The sequence below is a fragment of the Periplaneta americana genome, chromosome 10 (assembly GCF_040183065.1).
Source record: "Periplaneta americana isolate PAMFEO1 chromosome 10, P.americana_PAMFEO1_priV1, whole genome shotgun sequence".
NCBI lineage: Eukaryota > Metazoa > Arthropoda > Insecta > Blattodea > Blattidae > Periplaneta > Periplaneta americana.
In genome coordinates this window covers 90,675,462-90,697,962 of record NC_091126.1, presented here as the reverse complement: position 1 = coordinate 90,697,962, position 22,501 = coordinate 90,675,462, and the positions used below count along the sequence as shown (strand labels likewise).

The 22,501-nt window shown below is 35.2% G+C and overlaps 1 protein-coding gene across 3 annotated transcripts in view; it reads left to right on the top strand.

Annotated features, from left to right (window-relative positions):
• The first annotated feature begins 7,503 nt into the window (after positions 1-7,503).
• Positions 7,504-22,501, top strand: part of SWIP (strumpellin and WASH-interacting protein) — an 85,360-nt gene continuing 70,362 nt past the window's right edge. Inside the window, exons 1-3 of one of the 3 annotated variants that reach the window (XM_069837904.1) lie at positions 7,515-7,669; positions 18,670-18,877; positions 19,105-19,308. In XM_069837904.1, coding sequence (XP_069694005.1) covers positions 19,284-19,308 — 25 coding nt within the window. In that variant the 5' untranslated portion in view covers positions 7,515-7,669; positions 18,670-18,877; positions 19,105-19,283. Of the gene's footprint in view, positions 7,670-18,669; positions 18,878-19,104; positions 19,309-22,501 lie in introns of all 3 variants that reach the window. The other 2 variants (XM_069837905.1, XM_069837903.1) reach the window with 2 other exon arrangements.

The following is a 22,501-nucleotide window of genomic DNA, read 5'->3' as shown; positions in this document are numbered from 1 at the left end:
TCTTTCAGATAAATGACAAGATGTGTCCTGAAAATTTACAAAAAATGATGAAATTTCGATTGCTTTATGTACCAAACATGGGAGAAAAACCGAATGTAAGTAATTGAAAATAACCTCAAAATTGTAGCATTCCATTCTCAAGACATGATGCAATCAATGCAAAAGCTAAAAACTCGCCCATTCTCCCCAAATACCTTCATTTCTTATATACCCGATCGATGATTTTCTCAGACATTTTCACACAATGATCATGTAACCCCAGTGTTCTTTTTTTACTTATTTAACAGTGCTGTACCAACTACGAGGTTATTTAGCATCGATGGAATTGGTGCTTGCGAGATGAGACCAAGGATTCGCCATAGATTACCTGACATTTGTCTTACGGTTGGGGAAAAACTCTGAAAAAATTCAACCGGGCAATCAGCCCAAGCGGGAATCAAACCCGCTCCTGAGCGCAACTCCAGATTGGCAGTCAAACTCCTTAACTGAGCTATGGCAGTAGCTAACCCAGTGGTACTACCATGTTGCACTATGTGTGTAAGCAATCTTTTCTTAACTATGGTCCAGGGTAAATCATTTCTTCTATGTGATCCAAGGTAAATCTGTCTACCTATACACCAGAAAGTGTATAGCCTATGCAAGGCATATCAAAAGCCCAAACAAACAAATCCTAACCTGTTAACTGATCCTAGACCTCATGAAAACTCACTTTCTCTCTACCGAAAAACGTACATGCAAGGCATAACAAAAGCCAGACCAAACAAAACCTAACCTATCACTGATTCTCGATCTTACGAAAACTTGCTTTCTATCTACCCATATACCAAAAAAGTATATGCAAGGCATATCAAAACCTGAAGAAACCAAACCTGTGTCACTGATCCTTGACCTTACGAAAATTCTTTTTATTTTTTCCAGATATTGGCAGCACTGCAATACACATTCCTTTAGTCATTTCTGCCAGGTATAGTCCAGGAGGGCTATAATAGGGCTTCTGTCTAGTCCTCTTGATACAGTCGTAATTATAGTTTATGCCTGTTGACTGATATAATACCTAATGTCCAACTTGATGTGACACAAGGTCGTCTTTGTACTTTTTTCTTAAATTTCATTATCTATTGTAGGTACTTTCTGAATAAATATTTTACAATAATATTGTATCTATTCTATTTATTTGTAACTAAGCTCGCTCAACTCTATACACATTGCGCTACACACAAAGAGGTTGTTTGCAAAGTGAGTATAATATTTATCTGTGGATGATATAATTTAAACAGTGGCAGTTCTCCATTGACGTGTTTGAATCATCGAGTCACCCTTTTCTTTTAATGTAGATATTTTTTTCAAAGTTGTGCATTCATTTTATCGTTACAATTTGTAATTGTGTATTAACTATGTCCACTAAAACTTAACCAAAACCTGTCTCCTTGCCCTCACACTTGGCAGCTTAAGAAACTTACACATTTACTGCACCTGCACTAAGAGGGCTATAGTATCGTATAGAACTAAATTTTAGTTATCCATCGAGACAGGGACATAGTCGGGGGGAGGGGTTCGGAGTCCCCCCCCCCCCAGAAAATGTGGAAAAAAAAATAGGACTGGCATTTCTGACTGTATGGTGAAACAATTTCTTTTGTTTTATTTTGACTTCTATAAATATCGCATTTATATACAAAAAAAAAAGTTTTAAATTATTTATTGAAGCTTTGGAGTACAATGACAAGAGTGACAAATGATGAATGAATATGAGTTTAGAGCTCTAGAGTGATTGGTTAGCTTTGTACTTTTTGTTTGGTGAAACAGTAAATATGAAGATACACGTCCAGTAAAACTGGTAAATTTTTCAAGCCAGTAGTTACAAAACCTGCACTCAATGATAATTGTGAGTCACAGCCAGCCAGCAAGCAAGCAAGAAATCTGTGTCATCAATTGAAACTTCGAGTTCAGTGTCAAATTCTGTGGTTGAAGAAGGGGGTCCCTTTCTTCTACTTTCAAATCAAGTGAACAAGGAAAGAATGAGACTCTTACTGGCAACTTTAATTTGTGTGGACATAGGCCTAATATCAGACAAGATTTTTAATGTAGCTACACCAGTGCTTAACACGAGAGAATTAAAATACAAAGTGTTAAGTGACTAATTTATGCTTGATGAGTCACTTATTTATTCAGCAACTAAGTTCAGCAAGAAAAAACTAAAGTTTCAAAGAAACCGGCTTTGAAAGTGGCCATGGCTGGCCTACTGTAAGAAAAAAAATTATTTTTGCAAATATTGTGTACCGTACTCTTTTCTTCAGATTGTGTAGGAAAATATGGCCATAAAAAAGGATCTTTGGTAGCATTCCTATTTACCAATAATGGAAATATGCCATAAAAAGTGTGAATTTCCTACAAAATCCGTTTATCTCAAGTTTTCAACAAGTACTGCAGAGCATATTTTAAAAGTAAGTGCTGGCAAAACTGAAGATGTGACTACAATGCTGGATAGCAAAAGAAATAGAGAAAAAGAATGTATGGAAAATAGGACTACTTTACAGCCAATAATAGAAATCATAATATTTTTGGGAGAGAACGAGTTACCTCTGAGAAAAGATAATGATAGGAAAAACCACAGAAAAAAGTTGGAAAATTCGGAGCTTTACTTAGATTTTGTGCCAACATGATCATCTAAGGCTACATATTGCTCATTGTTCACGAAATTCATTTTGTATGAGCCTGAAATTCAAAATGAGATAAATATTTGTAGTCAGCTAATCCAACAAAAACTTGTGAATGGTATCAACAATGCAGAATGTTTTGCTGTTTTAGGAAATTAAACTCTTAGATGTTTCAGTAAAGAGCAATTTTCATTGTGCATCAGATATATATCTAATGATATAAAGCCTATTTTAAGAGAATATTTTCTTTGCTTTACCCAGATCAACAATTTATCCGCGGAAAATTAATCTACAGATATTCTGGAAACCTGCAACAAATTGGAACTGGATAAACTACTGGGCTAAGGACTTGATGGTGCAGTAGATTTGAGTGGCCACATAAGAGGTGTTCAACACAGAATTCACTAACTTTCTCCAAAAGCCATATATGTGCACTGCGCATCCCATTTTTTAACTTGATTCTCAGTGATTCTCTAGCAGTTAATTAATAAACCAATTAAAAAAACTTTCAGTAGCCAAAAGTAACAATTATTGCAAAGTGACTGGGTTGATTCAGTATTTTAAATTAAACAGTGGGGAAAACCGTTACCAACTTGTGTCACTCATTTTGAAGTACCGCATTAATATCTTTCATTGTCCTCGATTATGTGAAAATGAGTTAATTTGAATAAAGAGTATGAAGAAATTTGTCATCCTAGATAATGGCCTCTGTTGCTATGTGTAAATCCGCTGTTGATTAGCCTATACTTGCACAATAACCCAACTTTACAATTTATGACCTTTGTAAATAATCTTTATGGTCTATTGAAAGATAGCTCAATATAAATATCTGCTTTTGTCAATGAGGTTGATACCCTGTTCTACGGTTTCAGTGGTGCCACAATATTTACTCAGCATGGTAAGGATCTGCCTACACTGTAGACTTAGCAGTACCAGCAAATGATTATTGTGTTGGGAAAAGGCTGCTCCTGTGGTCAGAAACTGTGAATTTGATCTCGATAATCGACAGTCTACTGTATTTCTTATATTAATATAAGTATGTAAATGTAAAAGAACCCAAAGACCTAATTCTGATCACAGTCACTGTGAAAAACTAAAAACTTACGTAAAAATACTTTCTGAGGTCCATGGGAAATACAGATGCAATGATCCCCATTTCAGCAAGTGCAATGGCAGCAGACATAATAATAATAATAATAATAATAATAATAATAATAATAATTGTTCAGTCAACTGTCCAAAGACAGGATTGAACCTCATGACACCAATAAGGAATCACTTATGAGCCAACTAAGCCAGGAGGTAATGGGTTAGGGTGACCAAATAATAATAAATATTATTATTACTGATATAGCTTTTCCTAATAATTTTGATAATTTGGTGATCATACCTTTATATTATTGTCTTTTGTACTTTACCGGCATCTTTTTTATGATACTTTCTAAATAAATATTTTTATGATAATATTGTCTATTGTACTCGTATTAAACTATGCTTGCTAATATTGTCTATTGTACTCGTATTAAACTATGCTTGCTCATCTTGATACACATTGTTCCACAGGAGGAGACTGTGTAATCTATGGATGGTATACTTTAAGGTTGGGTGAAATTGTGGTTATTTTTTCGAGAAAAAAGCTTTTTTTTTTTTTTTTGTAGTCAATGATTTTCATGTTAGTCGACCTGGTTGGCAAGTTGGTATAGCGCTGGCCTTCTATGCCCAAGGTTGCGGGTTCGATCCCAAGCCAGGTCGATGGCATTTAAATGTGCTTAAATGCGACAGACTCATGTCAGTAGATTTACTGGCATGTAAAAGAACTCCTGCAGGACAAAATTACGGCACATCCAGCGATGCTGATATAACCTCTGCAGTTGCGAGCATCGTTAAATAAAACAACATTAACATTTTCATATTGACCAAATTCTATCAACATCATCTCCCTCTGAATTCATACTTTAAATTGAAGGGTTAAAAAAAAAGTCCAAAAACATAAATTTTTAGAAGCAAAAAAACTATCTGACATGAGTGTTGTTAACAATTCAGATATGAAATTCATCATGGTGTTCTTAAGGTGTTGTACAAACTTGGGAAAACTGAAGTACATTTATAACTTGAATTGCCTCATAGAAATATATGTGTAATTGTAGGTGCACAATGATTGTTTTAAGAAAAAATACTCTGTTGTGGCTGAAGTGTGCCTCTCCTTCAATTTTCTTTTTCTTTATTATATTCTGTTTCTTCTTTTGTTGCTTACATTTCTTCCATGGGGTTAAGTTCTTACTTCTGCACCTAAAGATAACTTCATAACTGAAACAACAATTCACATGCTAAGTATTATTCTCTGAGGGGCTTTTGCTGCATACATAAGAAGCAGTACTGCCAATCTACTATGGTTTAAAATTCTATGGATAAATGTTGCAAAATGATATGAATGTGATATAGTCCTGCGCAATGGCTGTTTTCGCAAAAAAATTCTTTGGACTATTGTTGTATGAAAACCACTGAAAATTGCCACTTCTATAAAATAAGACTGTTCTTTGTTGTTTAGTCAACTGTCCGGAGACAGGTCTAAACCTTATAAGTGACACTATAAGGCATTATTCATGAGAAAATTAAGCCAGGAGATAATGGGGTAGGGTGGCCAGTTCCTTTCCTAACTATGGTGTTTTTTTTTCCACTAATAATAATTAAATCAGTAGATGACCGCTACACTCCACTCACCACATGCTTAATATCTCAAATTTGCATTTTATGGACTATGTTTTTTTAACCCTTAAATTATATTTCACGATTATAAACAGGTTTTCGTGACGGAAAATCGACAATTTAAAGTCATTTTCATTTTTTATTTTTAGTGTATTCACTCACATTCACATACTAGAGATTCCAGCAGATTTCATGCTATTTTCAAAATTAGAAAATAAAGTATACTATTCAGTCACTGATAAAATAAAATAAAATGTTTAAACAGACTGGATTACATTTTCTATACATCATATATTCAAAATTAAAATTATGGCTCTGCTGTTAAATTGTATGTATGTCAAAGATGGTGTATAATTAATTAGTTACTCAGCGCTAGTTGAGCCCAACTTGATTTCAGATTATCTTTACAAAATAAATATGTTTTAATTAAGTAACATCATTAGTCCCTACTATATTATTTTCTGTTTGCGAAATACATATTTGTGAATAAATATGAAATAAAATTAATATAATTCACAGCTTTGATTTTCAAGCAATATCAATTATGTCAGAAAGCACAATAAAACCTATTTCTGAGATCTTTTAAAAAGTTGGGTACAGCTTACAGCAGTAAAATTTTGGAAATATTCAACATTTTTTTCCTCCATTACTGTATCTTGTACAATAATGAAAATTAGTATGTGTAAAACTGTCCTGCTATAGGAAAAAAATATTTTTACGATTAAAAAAATATTTAAATTTTTTTTTCTTTCAAAATTCAGTTCACTATGCACATAACTAAAAAACTATCCAACATTCTGTGATGAAATTCTTTGTGTGTGTTTATGTACTATGTCATATATGCAATATGATGCAAGATCACTTCTCTACCTTTGATAAATTGTCTAATAAAAAATGAATTTATTTTTAAAAATGGTCAGATACCAGTATTTTCTTCTAACGCAAAATAAAAAAAAATATTATTTATTAAGGAAGGTACTTGAAAGAGCATGATATTGTAAACATGAGTTTCAGCAATAAAATAAAAGAGAGAGAACATGAAAAAGTTAACAAGGTTATGAGTTATGAGGGAAACACTTCATCACTGCAAAGTAAACTGCCACCATTTTGAATTTTGAAAAAAAAAAGTATAAGTATATATTTTTTTAAATCGTAAAAATATATATATTTTTTTTTGGATAAACTCCAGAATATGGATTGCACCCTTTCCCTCTTACTTCAAAATTCCAACCTTGTGCACACAAAATAAATTATTGGCACTGAAAAGTGCCTTTATAATGATGTGCATTCGACAAACCCAGACAAATCTGCTCTTTTTAGTATTTTAAGACATAATTTGGTAGGTGCAATCCATGTTCTAAAATTTTCCCATTTTTTTCGTATAGCAAAAGAACATTGTTTTACACATACCAATTTTGGTTAATGTTACTTATGTCCCGCCCACTATAGAGACATAGGCCAATTTTACACATATTTAGTATAACTTGTTGCTTCTTTGACAGGTTAGGTTTGGTTAGTTTAGGTTTTGGTGAAACGAGCGTTGAGCGGATTCCACCGATTTTGGAATAGACACCGACGCACTTGAACTGCCAACATAGAAAACAAAAAATCACAATCGCTTTCACCTTCATCTTGACGGGATAATAAAAGCCTAAACTAACCTAACCTAACCTAAGTGCGTCGGTGTCTATTCCAAAATCGGCGGAATCCGCTCAACGCTCGTTTAACCGAAAAAAATGTTGAATATTTCCAAAAATTTTACTGCTCTAAGCTGTACCAGTACCTAACCCCTTAACATACATATTTTTGATTGCTTCGTATCTAATCAGTACTCATAACCATAGCGGAATTTTAACAGCGCCTTAACGTATTTCGTGTTTCTAGAGTTGGACACTCTGGTGATCTGAACCTGCCAACTGTTTCCCAATTCAGCGATTTTGCCGCTAGATCTGGAGAATTCAGTGTTAGCTTAGCGGTTAGAAATTATGAAATTTGTATTGCTGATATAGGAATTTAGCGGGTATTTTTAACACTCACAGCAGCAAAATATTCTCCTTTTTTTATTGACAGTATAGCAATTTAGGGGTTTCTGTACTGTTTCATAGCGGATTTTTAAGAATCGAGTTGGCGACACTGCCTGCCAATCTGATATGTTATGACAGCTTGCAGTTGGCGTAGTGCGATAATAGTGGTTATGGTGCAATGTTTAGTGTGGGGTTAGGTATAATTTATTAATTTTATTTCAGATAATGTAAAAATGTTGACGAGAATAGACTGGGATCATGACAGGTTGGAAGATTCAACTCACAGTACGTATCCGATTTAATGTTATGTTCATGAGTTAGAGAAAATGTGTGAGGTTATGTTTCATAAGCAGTGGTTTAATTGCACTGGAAAGCTGTTCCGGAAAATAAAAATCAGGTTTTCTTATAGCACGCGACACTGAATGGTATTTTTTAAACTAAAAAATGTATACATATCAGAAACATGAGGCTGCCGACCTTGACGCATTGCATTTGGATAGGTCTATTGCTAAATTGATACTAAGGTGAGTTTGTGTAAATATTTTTTCCCGTCACCACATTGACAGCAACTTTCCACCCTAATTTTGGTGTGAAATGGTTTCGGCACTCAGTTTTTACTCCCTTTATGGTACATATGATTCGATTAGAAGCCGGGAAAATTTTAGAACACGGACTGCACCTACCAAATTCTTAAAATACTAAAAAGAGCAGATTTGTCTGCGTTTGTCGAATGCGCATCATTATATTTACGAAAAGGCACTCTTCAGTGCCAATAATTTTGTGTGCACAAGGGTGGAATTTTAACACAGAGTTATAGAAGCAGTTGAAGAAATGATGCTCATATATTGGTTTTATCAAAATGTAAATCAACTCTTTTATGTTATGTCACAGCTGACATGCGAGGTTAAATTGACATACCAAGCTGTTTTTGGTTAAAGATAAAAAGAGTTGTAAAGGGGGGAAATATAATTAATTACACACACACACACACACACAGCTTGCATAGGCATAATCTGGAAAATTGCCAATACCCTTTTCCCTACCACACCCTCGCGTCACTACTGCTGCTGTAACACTATCACTCATTAGTAATGTGCGTTAGACCCCTGTTAAAATAAAGACAGAAGCAGAAGTTTATATTTTATCACTGACGCATATCAGGGTTGGAATGGAATGGAATTTAACTGAGGGGGGCACGGATGGCCCAACACTGCGACCTATTGAGATTTATTATTGCACTAACCCTCAATATGAAATGAGTTGCATGCCACAGATCCCTTACACGCACTGCCCTAACCACATGACTTCCTAAACGACCGGTCCCTACAGCCCACAGAATCCATATACCATTCCTGCTTCGGCAAATTCCCCCAAGGCCCCCCTGTTGGTCCGAGGCAAAATTCCTCCCCTGAGTAGGTCTGCCTCAGGTGCCATTGCAGAAGCCATCTAACATCGCTGAACTACATTCCACGGAGGCCGGTCGAGAGAGTCAGCAGCTTCGGGAGGCCGCCGGTAGAGTGTTCTGAAAAACCAGGAACAGGATGATAAGGAAAGGATGATGGCAGGGGGAAGGAAGTGGCGAAGATGAATGGGGTTCCAATCGCCTGATAAAGTTACCTGATATTCATCCATAGGAGTGAGGGAAAAACCCCGAAAAAAACCTCACCCAGGCAACTCGTCTTGACTGGGAATCGAACCCGGGACAACTGGATTCGGAGTTAGACTCACTAACCCCTCAGCCACAACGGTGGACCGTATCAGGTTTAGTTGTATTGTATGAGAACACTAGAAATGTAATTGATTAGAAGTCTTGGGGCTTATCAGTAAGTTGTACAGTTACCAGAATGTTCACCCTTCATGAAATTATTTCCTAGTTCAGACGTAAAAGATAGGTATAGGTAGGCCTACATGGTATTGTCATGTGAGAATAGACTAATCATTATGTGGAACGAAGAAGCATCTGGAAATGTACTTTAATTCAACCAATTTGACACACGATATGTACAACATTCAGATTGGTAATATTTCTCAAAGATGTTGCCACTTTATTCACATCCCACACCATGCCATTCTATTCCAAAGTAATGTTAGCTATGCTTAAGCTAAGCTAATCTAATATTTCCTCCAACAGATAGTCATCTCCTGACCAAATTTCTAACTCTGTCACTCAGCTTGGTGCTAAGTCAAGATAACCTGATCTTTTGTACAAGAGATAGCTGTGCTCTAACCAAACATTCTGACTTTGTCAAGCTAACCTAATGGTTTCTCAACAGATTTTCTAACATTGTCACTGAATTAGTGATTAAGCTAAGCCAAGCTAGCCTAATAGTAGGGCTATGTACAAGGATTACTATTGCCTTAAACTCTCTAGCTTCGTCACTGAATTAGGGACTAAGCCAAACCAAACTAAGCTAGCCTAATTGTTTGTATAAGGGATTATTATCACCTCAGACTCTCTAACAATCTCACTGAATTAGGGTCCAGAGCAAAGCCAATCAAACCTAATTGTTTGTACAAGAGATAACTGCTGTGTGCACGTGCAGATCAGTAGGCCTATATTCAGTAACGAGAAAAGTCGTCATTCGAATATTAGATATTTATTAAGGATTAGATTTAATTAATATATTCACACAGCCAAACATATACATGGGAAAAATCTAGATTCCGCATAACATCTAGAGCCATTATTCTACGCACTGACACAGTTTTGCACATAACACATATTATCCGTTGTACAGTAGAAATGATTAGGTTAATTTGTCATTGCTTAGTCCCTAGTTCAGTGACAAGTTTAGAGGATTTGTTGAAGTGATAGCTATTCCATGTTCAGATGATTAGTTTAGCATGGCTTGGCTTATACCCGAGGTAAGAGGGTTCGTTAAGGTGAGACTTATCCCTTGTGCAAATTATTAGGTTAGTTTGGCTTGGCATAGGCCCTAGTTCAGTGACGAGGACTTGTTGAAGCAATAGTAATGTCTTGTACAAACAAGTAGGTTAGCTTGGTGCAGTGTAGTCCCTAGTTCAGGGACAAGTTCAGAGGTTTGGTCAGGGCACAACTTTCACTTGTACAAAAGGTAAGGTTATCTTGACTGACCTAGGCATCAAGTTGAGTGACAGGGTTAATGAGTTTGGTTAGGGGATAGCTATCTGTTGGAGGAAAGAATAGGTTAGATTGATCTTAACTAACATTACCTTGGGATGGAATGGGGTGGAGTGGGATAGGTTGTTCAGGAGGTGTATGGGGTGAGAATGCAGTGGCAAAATCTTTTAGGTATGTTACGAATCTGACTAGCTACTGTAGAATCGTACATATCTTGTGTCAATTTAGTTTAATTAAATCAAGTATTGGCACTCTTTTGGATACTTTGTCATTTCACATGTGTATTACCACCATCTCCAACATGATAGTACCACATATACCTGTCGTTTCCATCTGACATAGGAAATAAATTTCATTGGGAGATGAACACTCTCAGCAACTTCACGAATTTGTGATAAGACTCGAGACTATTAATAATTTAGTTACATTTCTATTATCCTGACAGAAAGTAATCAACACTGGAATCGCCATATTAGTTACTTTGTTTGTATCAAATTTTGAAATCACCTGTAGTGACGATAATGATCATATATTGTTGTGATTTTGTGACATTTCTTGAAATTTTTCATTGATTATTTAAAATATATAATAGGCCTATTACATTGACATTAGGTACTTTACTAGTTTGGTGGTTATTGATGATTACACATATTACGTCAACAACACTCAATTGGACTGCTATACTGATATTTGATGGGTCCAAGGGAAAAAAAAAACATTTAGTCCAAATTTGGTAATTTTTATATTTTAATTGAATCTGGCAGTTAAAGTTGAGATCTTTAAAATCCCTTAATCATACAGGGGGGAAAAACTCGCTTGGTTCCACATTGTAAGCATATTTGAGGAAAGGCTTACATGGAAAGAAACTGTCAGTTCTGCAAGTCTATAAATGCTCTCCTGAAAAATTTGCAAAATGTGACTAAACGTGTTTTTGCCCTGGGCCCTTCACTTATATTTTCATGGATTTTCCGATCTTAGTCATTTAAATGTAGCACAGCACCGACATGAAAGATCACAATTACACGTGGAATTGTTTCTTAAGTGCAAACCGATTGGAAAACAAAGAATCGACGTTCTTGTTGATTCCCACCACAAAGCTACTGTAAATAAACATAATGAAGAAGTAAAGAAGAACAAAGAGGTTCTAAGAAGACTGAGTGATGCTGTTTGTGTCTTGGCTTACAAGAACTTCCATTTAGAGACCACGACGAATCAAACGACTCTCTCAACAAGAGAAATTACCAAGAATTTCTGGAGGTACTTAGAACATATGACCCCATTCTAGATTCTCATCTTAAGACTGCTACTGTTTTCCGAGGGACATCACCATCAATTCAGAATGACATTATAGATGCAATAAGGGATGTAATTATAGACGATATCAAGAAAGATGTTAAGTCAGCCACTTTTGCGTCCATAATGTTAGATGAAACGTCTGATGTGTCCAGATCTCAACTTTCAACTGTGCTACAATTTGTAAAGGATGGTGAGGCATGTGAGCGGTTTATGGGGTTTACTGATGTCAGTTCTGACAGGACGTCTGATGGGCTATTTTCTCATGTAATGAGTGTTGTAGAAGAGTTCGAGATTGAAAACAAACTGGTTGGACAGACATATGATAGCACTGCCATTATGAGTGATCATTTAAATGGTCTTCAAGCAAAAGTTTTAGAAGCATACCCTAATGTACTATTTACTCATTGTTATGCACATGTCCTAAACTTGGTTCTCCAGCAGAGTTTATGTAATATTGCAGAGTGCAATATATACTTTCAAACACTCAGTGGACTTTCTAAATTCTTTTCAAAATCCTCAAACAGGAAAGTTTCTTTAGAATAATTTGTTAAATGGAAACTTCTATTGATTGCACCAACAAGATGAAATTTCACATCAAGACTGGTGCAAACAGTTAAAGAACACAGAGATCATTTGATTGAATTTTTTTTTAAATATTGTGGGAAATTCATGTGAGTGGGATTCTGACACAGTTGTCAAATCCAGAGGTTTTCTTTTCTTTTTTACTGAATTTGGTACTATATTTTTTCTTGAAGTATTTTCAAAATTGTTTTCATATACGGATGTATTATATAATATACTCCAGAGTGTTAATGTAGACATAATGTAGGGCCTACTGTCATCAGAAAGTAAATGACAATGTCAAACATTTACAGATTGATAGGAAACATGATGAGGAGCAGGATCATGGAGGTTGAGAGATGGGTATGAGCAGGCTGTGAGATGATTAACTGTGCATCATGCTTATAACACACATTGGAACGCAGCTGTTTCTAGCGAGAGAGAACAGAACAATACAGAGCCGTGTTGTAAAAGAGCTCGTCATTCTACAGATGGTGAATTTTATTGCCGATCATTTTACGAAATAATCGACAATATTGTCATGCAAATAAACACAAAATACGGCACAGTTTCAAAACTGCGTTTTTTTTTTTCACTTTTTGTCTAAAGATAAGTTAAAAAATTACAAGATGTCATTTCCAGATGAACTCCTTGATTCGTTAAAGTCTGTATATGGATCATTATTTGATTTTGTTAGATTAAAAAATGAATTAATAGTGATATATTCAAGTGAAGAATTCCGAGACTTTCCTGTGTATGAACTACTAAAATTCATTGAAAGCAGTGACTTAATTTGTAGTTTTTAAACAGGTGTACAAGTTGGCTGAACTGATTTTAACTATACTTAGCACATCTAGTTCAGTTGAGCACTCATTTTCAGCTCTGAATCGAATAGGTAACTACCGAAGGTGCTCTCAAGGCCAGGATTGACTTTGTAATTTGAGCGTTATAGCAATTGAAAAAGATACATTTCAGAAATTAAGACTCAAAGATTCATTGTATGACATGGTGACAGAAAAAATTTTATGTGAAAAGAGAAGACTTGAACTAATCTACAAGTAAAGTTGTAAGCTTGTAAAAGAGATGAGAGATTTGATATACCATATACTGAAAAATTAATAAAATAATACAGTACTGCAGTTTACAACAAAGTTTTCATTCCTTTGTTTCTTTCTCCTCTAATTATTTGTAATATTTTATAGGAATATCTGCATATGTCATTGAAATTAATTAGGAATCATGTTATTCGAGCATGGACAACTGATTGACAGTATTTTAGTATTAATCTCCAACATCACACCTAAGTATCAGAGGCAGGATACACCACTGAATTATATATATGTATAAATCAAAAATGTTTTTTTCTGTCCAAATAAAATTGTGTAACTGCAGTTGTGACTCATGTTACATTACAGAGCATAATTTCAAGATATTATGTTAAAACAATGTTTGAATATACTTAACTTCAATCCATATACACTATCAGGACGTTTATTATTTGGTTGTCAATATGGCATGATTTTATTTATAACTCAGTGAAACTTAACATAATTTAATTAATCTGAAACCTATATACTATTTACCTGATGAAGTGTTTTTCCTTCCCCCCCCCCCCCCCCCAGAAATTTAATTTTACAAGTACCAGGCCACTGTTGGGCCCTCGCCTTTTCCACAAGTTGATAACAGATTACAATAAAATTTAATTTTTGAACAGAAGTTTTAACCAACTTCTTCACCATAAGTGAAGAATGGTGTGTTACTGTTTGCTATATTGTTTCCGTTATATTACTTGGTGATTTCTAACATTCTTCATAGAGTTCCCTTAATAATGGATCAGGATGAGTTTTCAGAGAATTGATGAACTTCTGTCTAAATATTTGAACAGAATCACTGAACTGAATGATCCCTAAGCCCCCATAAAGTTGGATGTTTCGAATATGATAATCTGCACCTGTTATTGTTTGACACACAGAACGTTGTATTCCATCTATGCATATCAGGTGATGTGTATGAGCTGTTGCCCAAATTTTACATGTATAGATCATGAAGGATCGAATTAGGGATGTATACAGTAGTACAGTAAAACCTGTCTGAAAGACCACCCCTATTGAGAGACCACTCCTCCTAAAGACCGATATTTTAAAGAACCAAATTAAAAATCCATAAAACCAATGTAAATCACACCCCTTTTAAGAGACCACCTCTCTCCCCGACCACTGACCAGTGATTGAATAGCCATTTCCTTCATTTTACCTCTTTTAAAAGACCATACTATATTTTAATTATTTACAATTTAGTATTTTATTACATTACTGTAGCTTAAATAAATTCCAAGAAATTCGTACAGTTCTAGAAGTTAAAATGATATTTGGCAACGTTGTTAAGTGATACTGTATTCACGCTGAATGCCCATCTCTGTCCTTAATCACTTAAGGAATGTTGGGAATTGCTAGGAAAAAGATACAATGACCGCTTGCAAACAGCCTCCGAGGTACGACAAAGGATTATTTGCACTGCTATTTAACAGTTTCTTGGAAGATAAGATTTCTCATGCCGTATGACGGTTTTACTTTTCGTTTTGTACATTAGAAATCAAATCGTTACTTGTTAATTACAGTACAATAATTTATTTTTTCTTCCACCTACCTATTAGAAAAATCTGGTGATCATCCCACTGATGACGAGGATGAAGTCAAGAGAGAATTTCAATCCAAAAAAATGTGACTAGAACAAGCCTTATGTAATATTGAGCTAATTCAACAATCGGCACCACTGAAAGACTGTATGAATCGAGAACAAATAACTGAATTCTTAACATGTTAAAGAATAGTTTTGAAAGCGAGATTATATAAAGGAAATGTAAAAAAAGTTAAGCAGAGTTCAATTTATTATTTTGTGAAGGGGAATCAAAGGAGAAAATTGGAAAAATAATGTAAAATAAGAAATAAAGTTCAGATTTCAGGCTTTTATTGTTAGCAATATTTTCCACTTTTTTTATTTTCTTAATTTTAAAGGCATATTGGTTCCGTTAAGTACAATGTTAATTGATAAAAGAGTTCTATTCAGTCAATACTTAACATAAAAACACAATAAACATGTTATAACAACATTTAAACAGGTTTAAAAGCAATATGCCTTTAAAATTTTTTAAACGTTTTCGCCAATTTTGATTGGCATCTTCAGGTCGTGTATGTCGAATAGGACATGTTATGATGAGTGAACACTTGGTATATAAGGTTAAAACAGACGTTAAAATATAATATACTTAAAAACAGAGAATAGAACTAGCAAAAAGCCACCACGTTGTATGTAGAAGCACTATGTTGAAAGGGGCGTGTCGCCGACCTCATGGATTCACGATGCTTTTCCAACTTTTTGATTTTTCCTGCTTTCCATAACCGGCCACACGACCGACCTGTTTGTAGCATCGTTAAATCTGTCATGAAAGCTGTACCTGCAGTGACGGAAGAGTTGCGCTGTTCCCTTGGATCACACATGCCCCTTTCAACATAGTGCTTCTACATACAACGTGGTGGCTTTTTGCTAGTTCTATTCTCTGTTTTTAAGTATATTATATTTTAACTTCTGTTTTAACCTTATATACCAAGTGTTCACTCATCATAACATGTCCTATTCGACATAAACGACCTGAAGATGCCAATCAAAATTGGCGAAAACGTTTGTTTTTAAACATGTTTAAATGTTGTTATAACATGTTTTATTGTGTTTTTATGTTAAGTATTGACTGAATAGAACTCGTTTATCAATATTTTCCACGTTTTTATTTGATAAACAGAAATGTTTTAACCAATTATTTGTGTAAAATAACTCCCCCTATTGAGAGACCACCCCTCTGAAAGACCAATTTTTCATGGAACCAGCAGTGGTCGTTTAATACAGGTTTTACTGTAGTTTCGTCTTCATTGAGATGTGGCTCTTGAGTACAGGATAAAGTAACATATATCGCTGGAATGCTTTATCTCTAGTAGTGGCAATATGCTGTCTGAAATTCAGTCGTTTATCCAGGTGAACACCAAGTATTTTGCAGATGTGCTGAATGAAATTGCTTAACCTTGTATATACAAAATTTCTGTTATATGTGAGAATTTTTTCGTGAAGACTACCATTTGTGATTTCTCTCTGTTTATTTTAAGTCTCCATTTTGTGGACCACTGAGTTAGTAGAATAAGTGAACTTTGCATTTGTAGTATTGCAGATTCTATATCCTTTGTTTTAGTATAAATGACAGTCATCTGCATACAGTCCAAAGTGGAATGTTAGGTGAATTTCTAAATCTTGTACATATATAGAATACAATATTGGAGATAGTACAGCTCCTTGTGAGAATCCTGCTTCGATGATGTGTGGTTCGGAGAGAAAAATGTAGCCTGTCGAACTTGAAAAGTTCTGTTTTCAAGATAATTATATATGAATTTTACATAGGCCTACACATTAGGTATTTGTGGTCTAAAAAGTTTATATACGAGGCGCATCCAGAAAGTAAGTTTCGCGATTTTTTTCCCCTTGAATGTAAACGTAATTAGCCGTGTCAATTGAGCATGCGTAACAGATCTATGACGTATCAATCATATGCCAGCCAGACAGGTCCCGCCTGGTGCCAGTAGCGTGGCAGCAGTGGTCCGAAATGGAAACTCTTATTCCTTCTCCCGCCACCTGCGAAGTTCGGTCGGTGATAAAGTTCTTTAATGCAAAAAAGCATTGCACCAATTGAAATTCATTGGCAGCTCTGTCAGGTCTATGGGCTGAACATCATGAGTAAGCAGATGGTGCGTCGCTGGTGTAGGCAGTTTTCCGAAGGTCGTCAAAGTGTCCATGATGAAGAGCGCAGTGGGCGACTGTACCTCATCAATGGTGATCGTGTTGAGCTGGTGCGGCAGTGCATCATGGAGAACTGTCACTTCACGATTACGGAGCTGAGAGCCATTTTCCGCAGATATCGCGATCCTTGTTGCATGAGATTGTCACTAAGTACCTGCTGTTCAAAAAAGTGGGTGCCGAAAAACCTGACACCTGAACACAAAATGCAACGTTTAGGAGTAGCACTGACATTTCTGCAATGATATCACGACGACGGCGACGAGTTCCTCGACAGGATCGTCACAAGTGATGAGACTTGGATTTCACACTTCACCCCAGAAACCAAGCAGCAGTCAATGCATTGGTGGCATAGTGGATCTCTGGACAGGACGAAATTCAAACAGACGCTGTCGGTATGGAAAGTGATGTGCACGGTGTTCTGGGACAGGAAGGGCATTCTGCTCATTGACTTCCTTCCAAGAGGTGAAACAGTGAACGCTGACCGTTACTGTGAAACACTGCGAAAATTGCGACGTGCCATTCAAAACAAGAGGCGTGGAATGTTTACTGCAGGCGTTGTGCTCCTCCATGACAATGCTCGTCCACATATGGCTCGGCGCACAGCAGCTGTTTTCACGGAATTTGGCTGGGAGTTGTTTCATCGACCACCCTACAGTCCTGATCTTGCTCCCAGCGATTTTCACGTTTTCTTGCACCTCAAGAAATTCCTGTCCTCCGGTGAGCGTTTTGGCAACGACGAAGAGCTGAAGACATCTGTCGCACGCTGGTTCCATTCACAGGCGGCAGAGTTCTACAACAGAGGGATACAAAAGTTGATCCCACGATACGACAAGTGTCTCAATTCTGATGGTGGCTATGTTGAAAAATAACTGAAACATTGCTGTACCTGTTGCCAATAAATGTTTTCCTGAAAGCGTGTGTTCTTTTTTTTTTTTTAATAGGGAAACTTACTTTCTGGATGCGCCTCGTATAAGTCCATTATCCCATACTGAATTAAATGCTTGTTCTATGTCAAGGAATGTTGCAATAGTGTGTTCTTTTAATTTGTATCCGGTCTGAATGTACGTAATTAGTTGGTGAAGAGCTTCCTTTATACCATGATGAGATTTAAATCAAAATTATTCATCCACCTGATGAAGTTCGAAGTACAAAGGAGACAAAGTTTAGTGCAATGTAACTTTAGGATTTTGCCTCCAAATCTTATCTTCGTTGTTAGCAACATGAACCAGGACCTCTTAAAATATATCTGAACATACTTTCATGGAAAAAAATTTTAAATGAAAATTTCTTACACAGTGCAGAGTTACATGGATTGACCCTAGTAACGACTTGAATGACACGTTATCCATAGAATTTTGTAATGATTTATTTGAGTACAATATTTCGACAAGTACTTCCCTATATTATCAAACATTACTGAAACGCAACAAATACTACGCCTATGAAAACATTAACGCCCACTACAGGAAATGTCTGAATGTTGCTACAGGAACGTCAATGACCACTCAAAAATAAAGATGTGGCAAGACTGTAGAATGGTATTCAAGAGGATCAGTCAGATGTGGAAGATGCTTCAAATATTGGAGACAATTTATTGATACTGCAGACAAAGATTAGCTTCGTAAAAATTATTAACAAAGTATTAATTGAGACATTCATGGAAATAAGCTGTAATTCAACAATTTGAAGAGATGAAGGTAAGAATATTATTATTGTTGTTACTCTTATTATTATTATTATTATTATTATTATTATTACTATTATTATTAACTATTACTATTATTATTATTATTATCATCATTATCATTATTATTATTATTATTATTATTATTATTATTATTATTATTATTATTATTATTAATAATACACTTGTTGCATCAAAACTGAGGTCTGTTCAGAATCTACATTTCCGAAACTGTTGCAGATCCTGAACCCAACAATGATTGAAATCAATGATAATGCACCAATCAAACACCAGAGACAACAGATATTTACAGAGTCTCTATTAGCACAAACTCTTCGAGTAGGATCCAAGAAGCTAACACAATTTCAGAGCTAGGTACTAAATTACTAAGTAAGGATGGCATCACAGAGTGGACTGTAATGGATTTTGGTGTTACTATTCCAGGTAAATTTGCTCGACATAAAATCTTAAAAGGAAATCCGGAACCTACTACATCATATTCAAATCATAGTACATGGCACTTATTTATTGATGAATCATTGTTGAAGCACATAAAAAACGCACTGAAACAGAGGTGCAAAAAATTTTTAAAGATAATTCTTTGTGTGCGAATTTATAAGAATTAGTTGCCTTCATTGCTTTATTATATGCACGTGGTTGTCTCCGAGTCAGAAGTATTGAGCTTGATGAACTGGTCTGAAAAATTGGTGCAACCATTCTTCAGTGAAAAAAATTTGTATCATAGAAATACAGTATAGTCCAAGAAATTGTGAGATTTTTGCGTTTTGACATATGAAGCATAAGCTCAGAATGCTTGAAGTTACATAAATTGCACTAATTTCAAATATCTGGAACGTATTAATTGAAAACTGTCAATTAACGTATACAGAATGATTCAGAATTCAACCGAAGAAATTTAAGCAGGTAAGTATTTTGAGATAGAAAACTAGGGATGTGAGGGTTCAAACTTTGCATGTAATGATGTGAAATATTTTTTTGGACCAGTGTGCCACTAATTGAACCTGCACGTGGCACAACTGTACATTTGGAAATATGTCGAATAAGCCTACAGTATTGCTGTGTCTCTGTGGCACAATTGATAGATGGTTTCTGTCAGAAGATAAGGCCAAACATTCAAATTTTAGCAAGTACTTTTTTTTTAACTTAAGATATGTAACTTTAAACTTGTGTTTTAACATTAAAAAGCCAGCTCTGCTTATTTTGTAATGTACATAATAATGAAATTAACTTTATTGTTTAGAAAGGTGAAGGAAGAATGTAATCTGAAAGATGCATATCCATTAATTACTCTGGACAAATTACGAATTTCATACAACTTAACATTAACATGGGACAAAAATGCATGAAAATAATAATACAGAACACAAAAAGGTACCCTAATGAACTTGTCATCCATTACATCACAGCTTCATACCTTTAATTCTTTTCTAAAATAGGTATAATGACAGAAGTGAATGAAGGTGAAACAAAAGCAGTGCAGTGGTGTATTGTGTTATTATTTGTCGACAAGTTTACATATTCTGTAAAAGCTAAATTTTAAGATCATGATTGATTGTTCTTAACAATTGGGTTGCATCCAATCCCTAACAAGGTCCAAAACCATCCCATACCCCTATTTCATTTTAATATTGGATTATGAGTATTAGATATAAACAATTTTAACAGCTGATAACTTAGATATTTTTCGTCTGAAACCCTGGGTTCCCTATGTCAAATTGCTTGTCTACAACCCCTCTATAACCAAGTAAATTTCTTTGGTTTAATTGTGAAACAGCTGGTATACTAGCTGCAAATGTTCCTGTAAATGAGCAGCTCTTTCATAGCAGAACAAGATCTTCCTTCTTGCAATTCCTGCTGAACAAACCAGATAAATTTGGCATAAAATTCTGACTTCTCGTGGATGTTGAGTCAAAGTTGCTTTGTAATGTGTTCCCTTATCTTGGGAAATATGAACTAAGACCAGCTGATCAAAGAATTGTGTAGGATGTATTCATGAGGTTTATGGCGCCATATCAAGGAAAAGGACGAAATTTGACTAGGGACAACTTCTTCACAACCATGAAACTTGGAAGTAAGCTACAAGATAAATGCATAAGTTTTGTTTGTGCCGTTCAAGCGGAGAAATCCGTGATGTCAAAACCATGAAAAATCCTATTCACAATTCAATTCTACTGAAGCATGCAAATAACACTCTTGACAGTTTATCAAGGAAAATGATATAAACGTGTGCATATGTGGATTACAGTGAACTCAGAAGTTGAAATAGAAAATAATGCCAAAAAGCTTCCTGAAACAGTCAACTTCTACAACAATAATAAGCATATCGTTGATGTTGTAGACCAAATGACGAGGACATATTAATTCCATTCAATCTCCTACATGTAGACAGCCAGGTCATGTAGTTCATAACATCCTTGATTTGGCAGCTATCAATTCATAATTTACAGAATGTAACAGAAGAAAAGATCAGTTGCCAGAATTTCATTCTCAGGCTTGTAGAAGAACTCCATGCAGGGTACATGGGAAGTAAGAACAAGCCAGAACTCCATGATGATGATAAAGATAAAGAAGATAGAGACTGTAGTGTCAGATAAAATGTAGGAACAAAATAAATATTTGCTGGAGTAAAAGTAAAAGAGTGTACATGGTTCATGCTCAATGAAAATTACAAAGAAAGTGTTATCTACCTCTTGTATCTGGGAATATTAAAACCACAGTCATATTTTTTTTTGTTAAGTTTCACGACTAACAACATCTAAATGATTTGCATGTTTGTGTTAAGCCTTTATTTATTGAGTTTGTGTTAACTAAGTTTTATAATAATTTTATTCTGAAATGAATGATGACACCTAAAGCATAGAATAATTCTGTTAAATTATTTCATGATTAATATTATTGTAAATTAACAAGAATAATGAAAATAAAGATATCATGTTTACTGAATTCATTAGTAGCATTTTTTTCCTGCAGCATTCAAAATGACTGCCTTGGCAGTTCTAGGCATCAAACTGAATCTGACAGGTCTAGTGTCACCCTTGACATGCACATTAATCCATCTAGTCTCTGCTCTTAACTGCTGCAAGTAGCTGCCATTCTATGTGTATTTCTTGTGTTTAATGATGGCTGTGTGTGTTGTGGCTGATATCCCCACTTTTTTAACCAATTACAGCTTGACACGTCATTTTAACCTTATATGTCGACTGTGACCTAATATAAAAGAGTTCTTAGGAATTAGGTGGTTGTCATTTCTTAAACTGCTTCTGTAACTCTGTGGTTAAGAACTTTGAAATAGTGTTATGTAGTATAGTTAGCATCGCAGATTCAAATCCTATCATCTTCAATGATAAGTACATTTGCAGTGTTGTAGGATGTAGCAGTTGAGAGACATAGACAGAACAGGAGACAAGAAAGGAAAGAGATATAGAGGAAGAAGAGGAATAGGGTTGTAGTGAAGGAGAAGTGATAATTCGGAGCTAGAGCTGTCTTTTAACTGAGCCTCAGATTATTTCTTCTATTTACGGAGTTCGTGCAACTATGGCCCAAGTCATGTTATACATATTTTTTATTTTTACCTATAACTCTAAATGGAGTATCAAAATGAAACCAGCCAGATGTC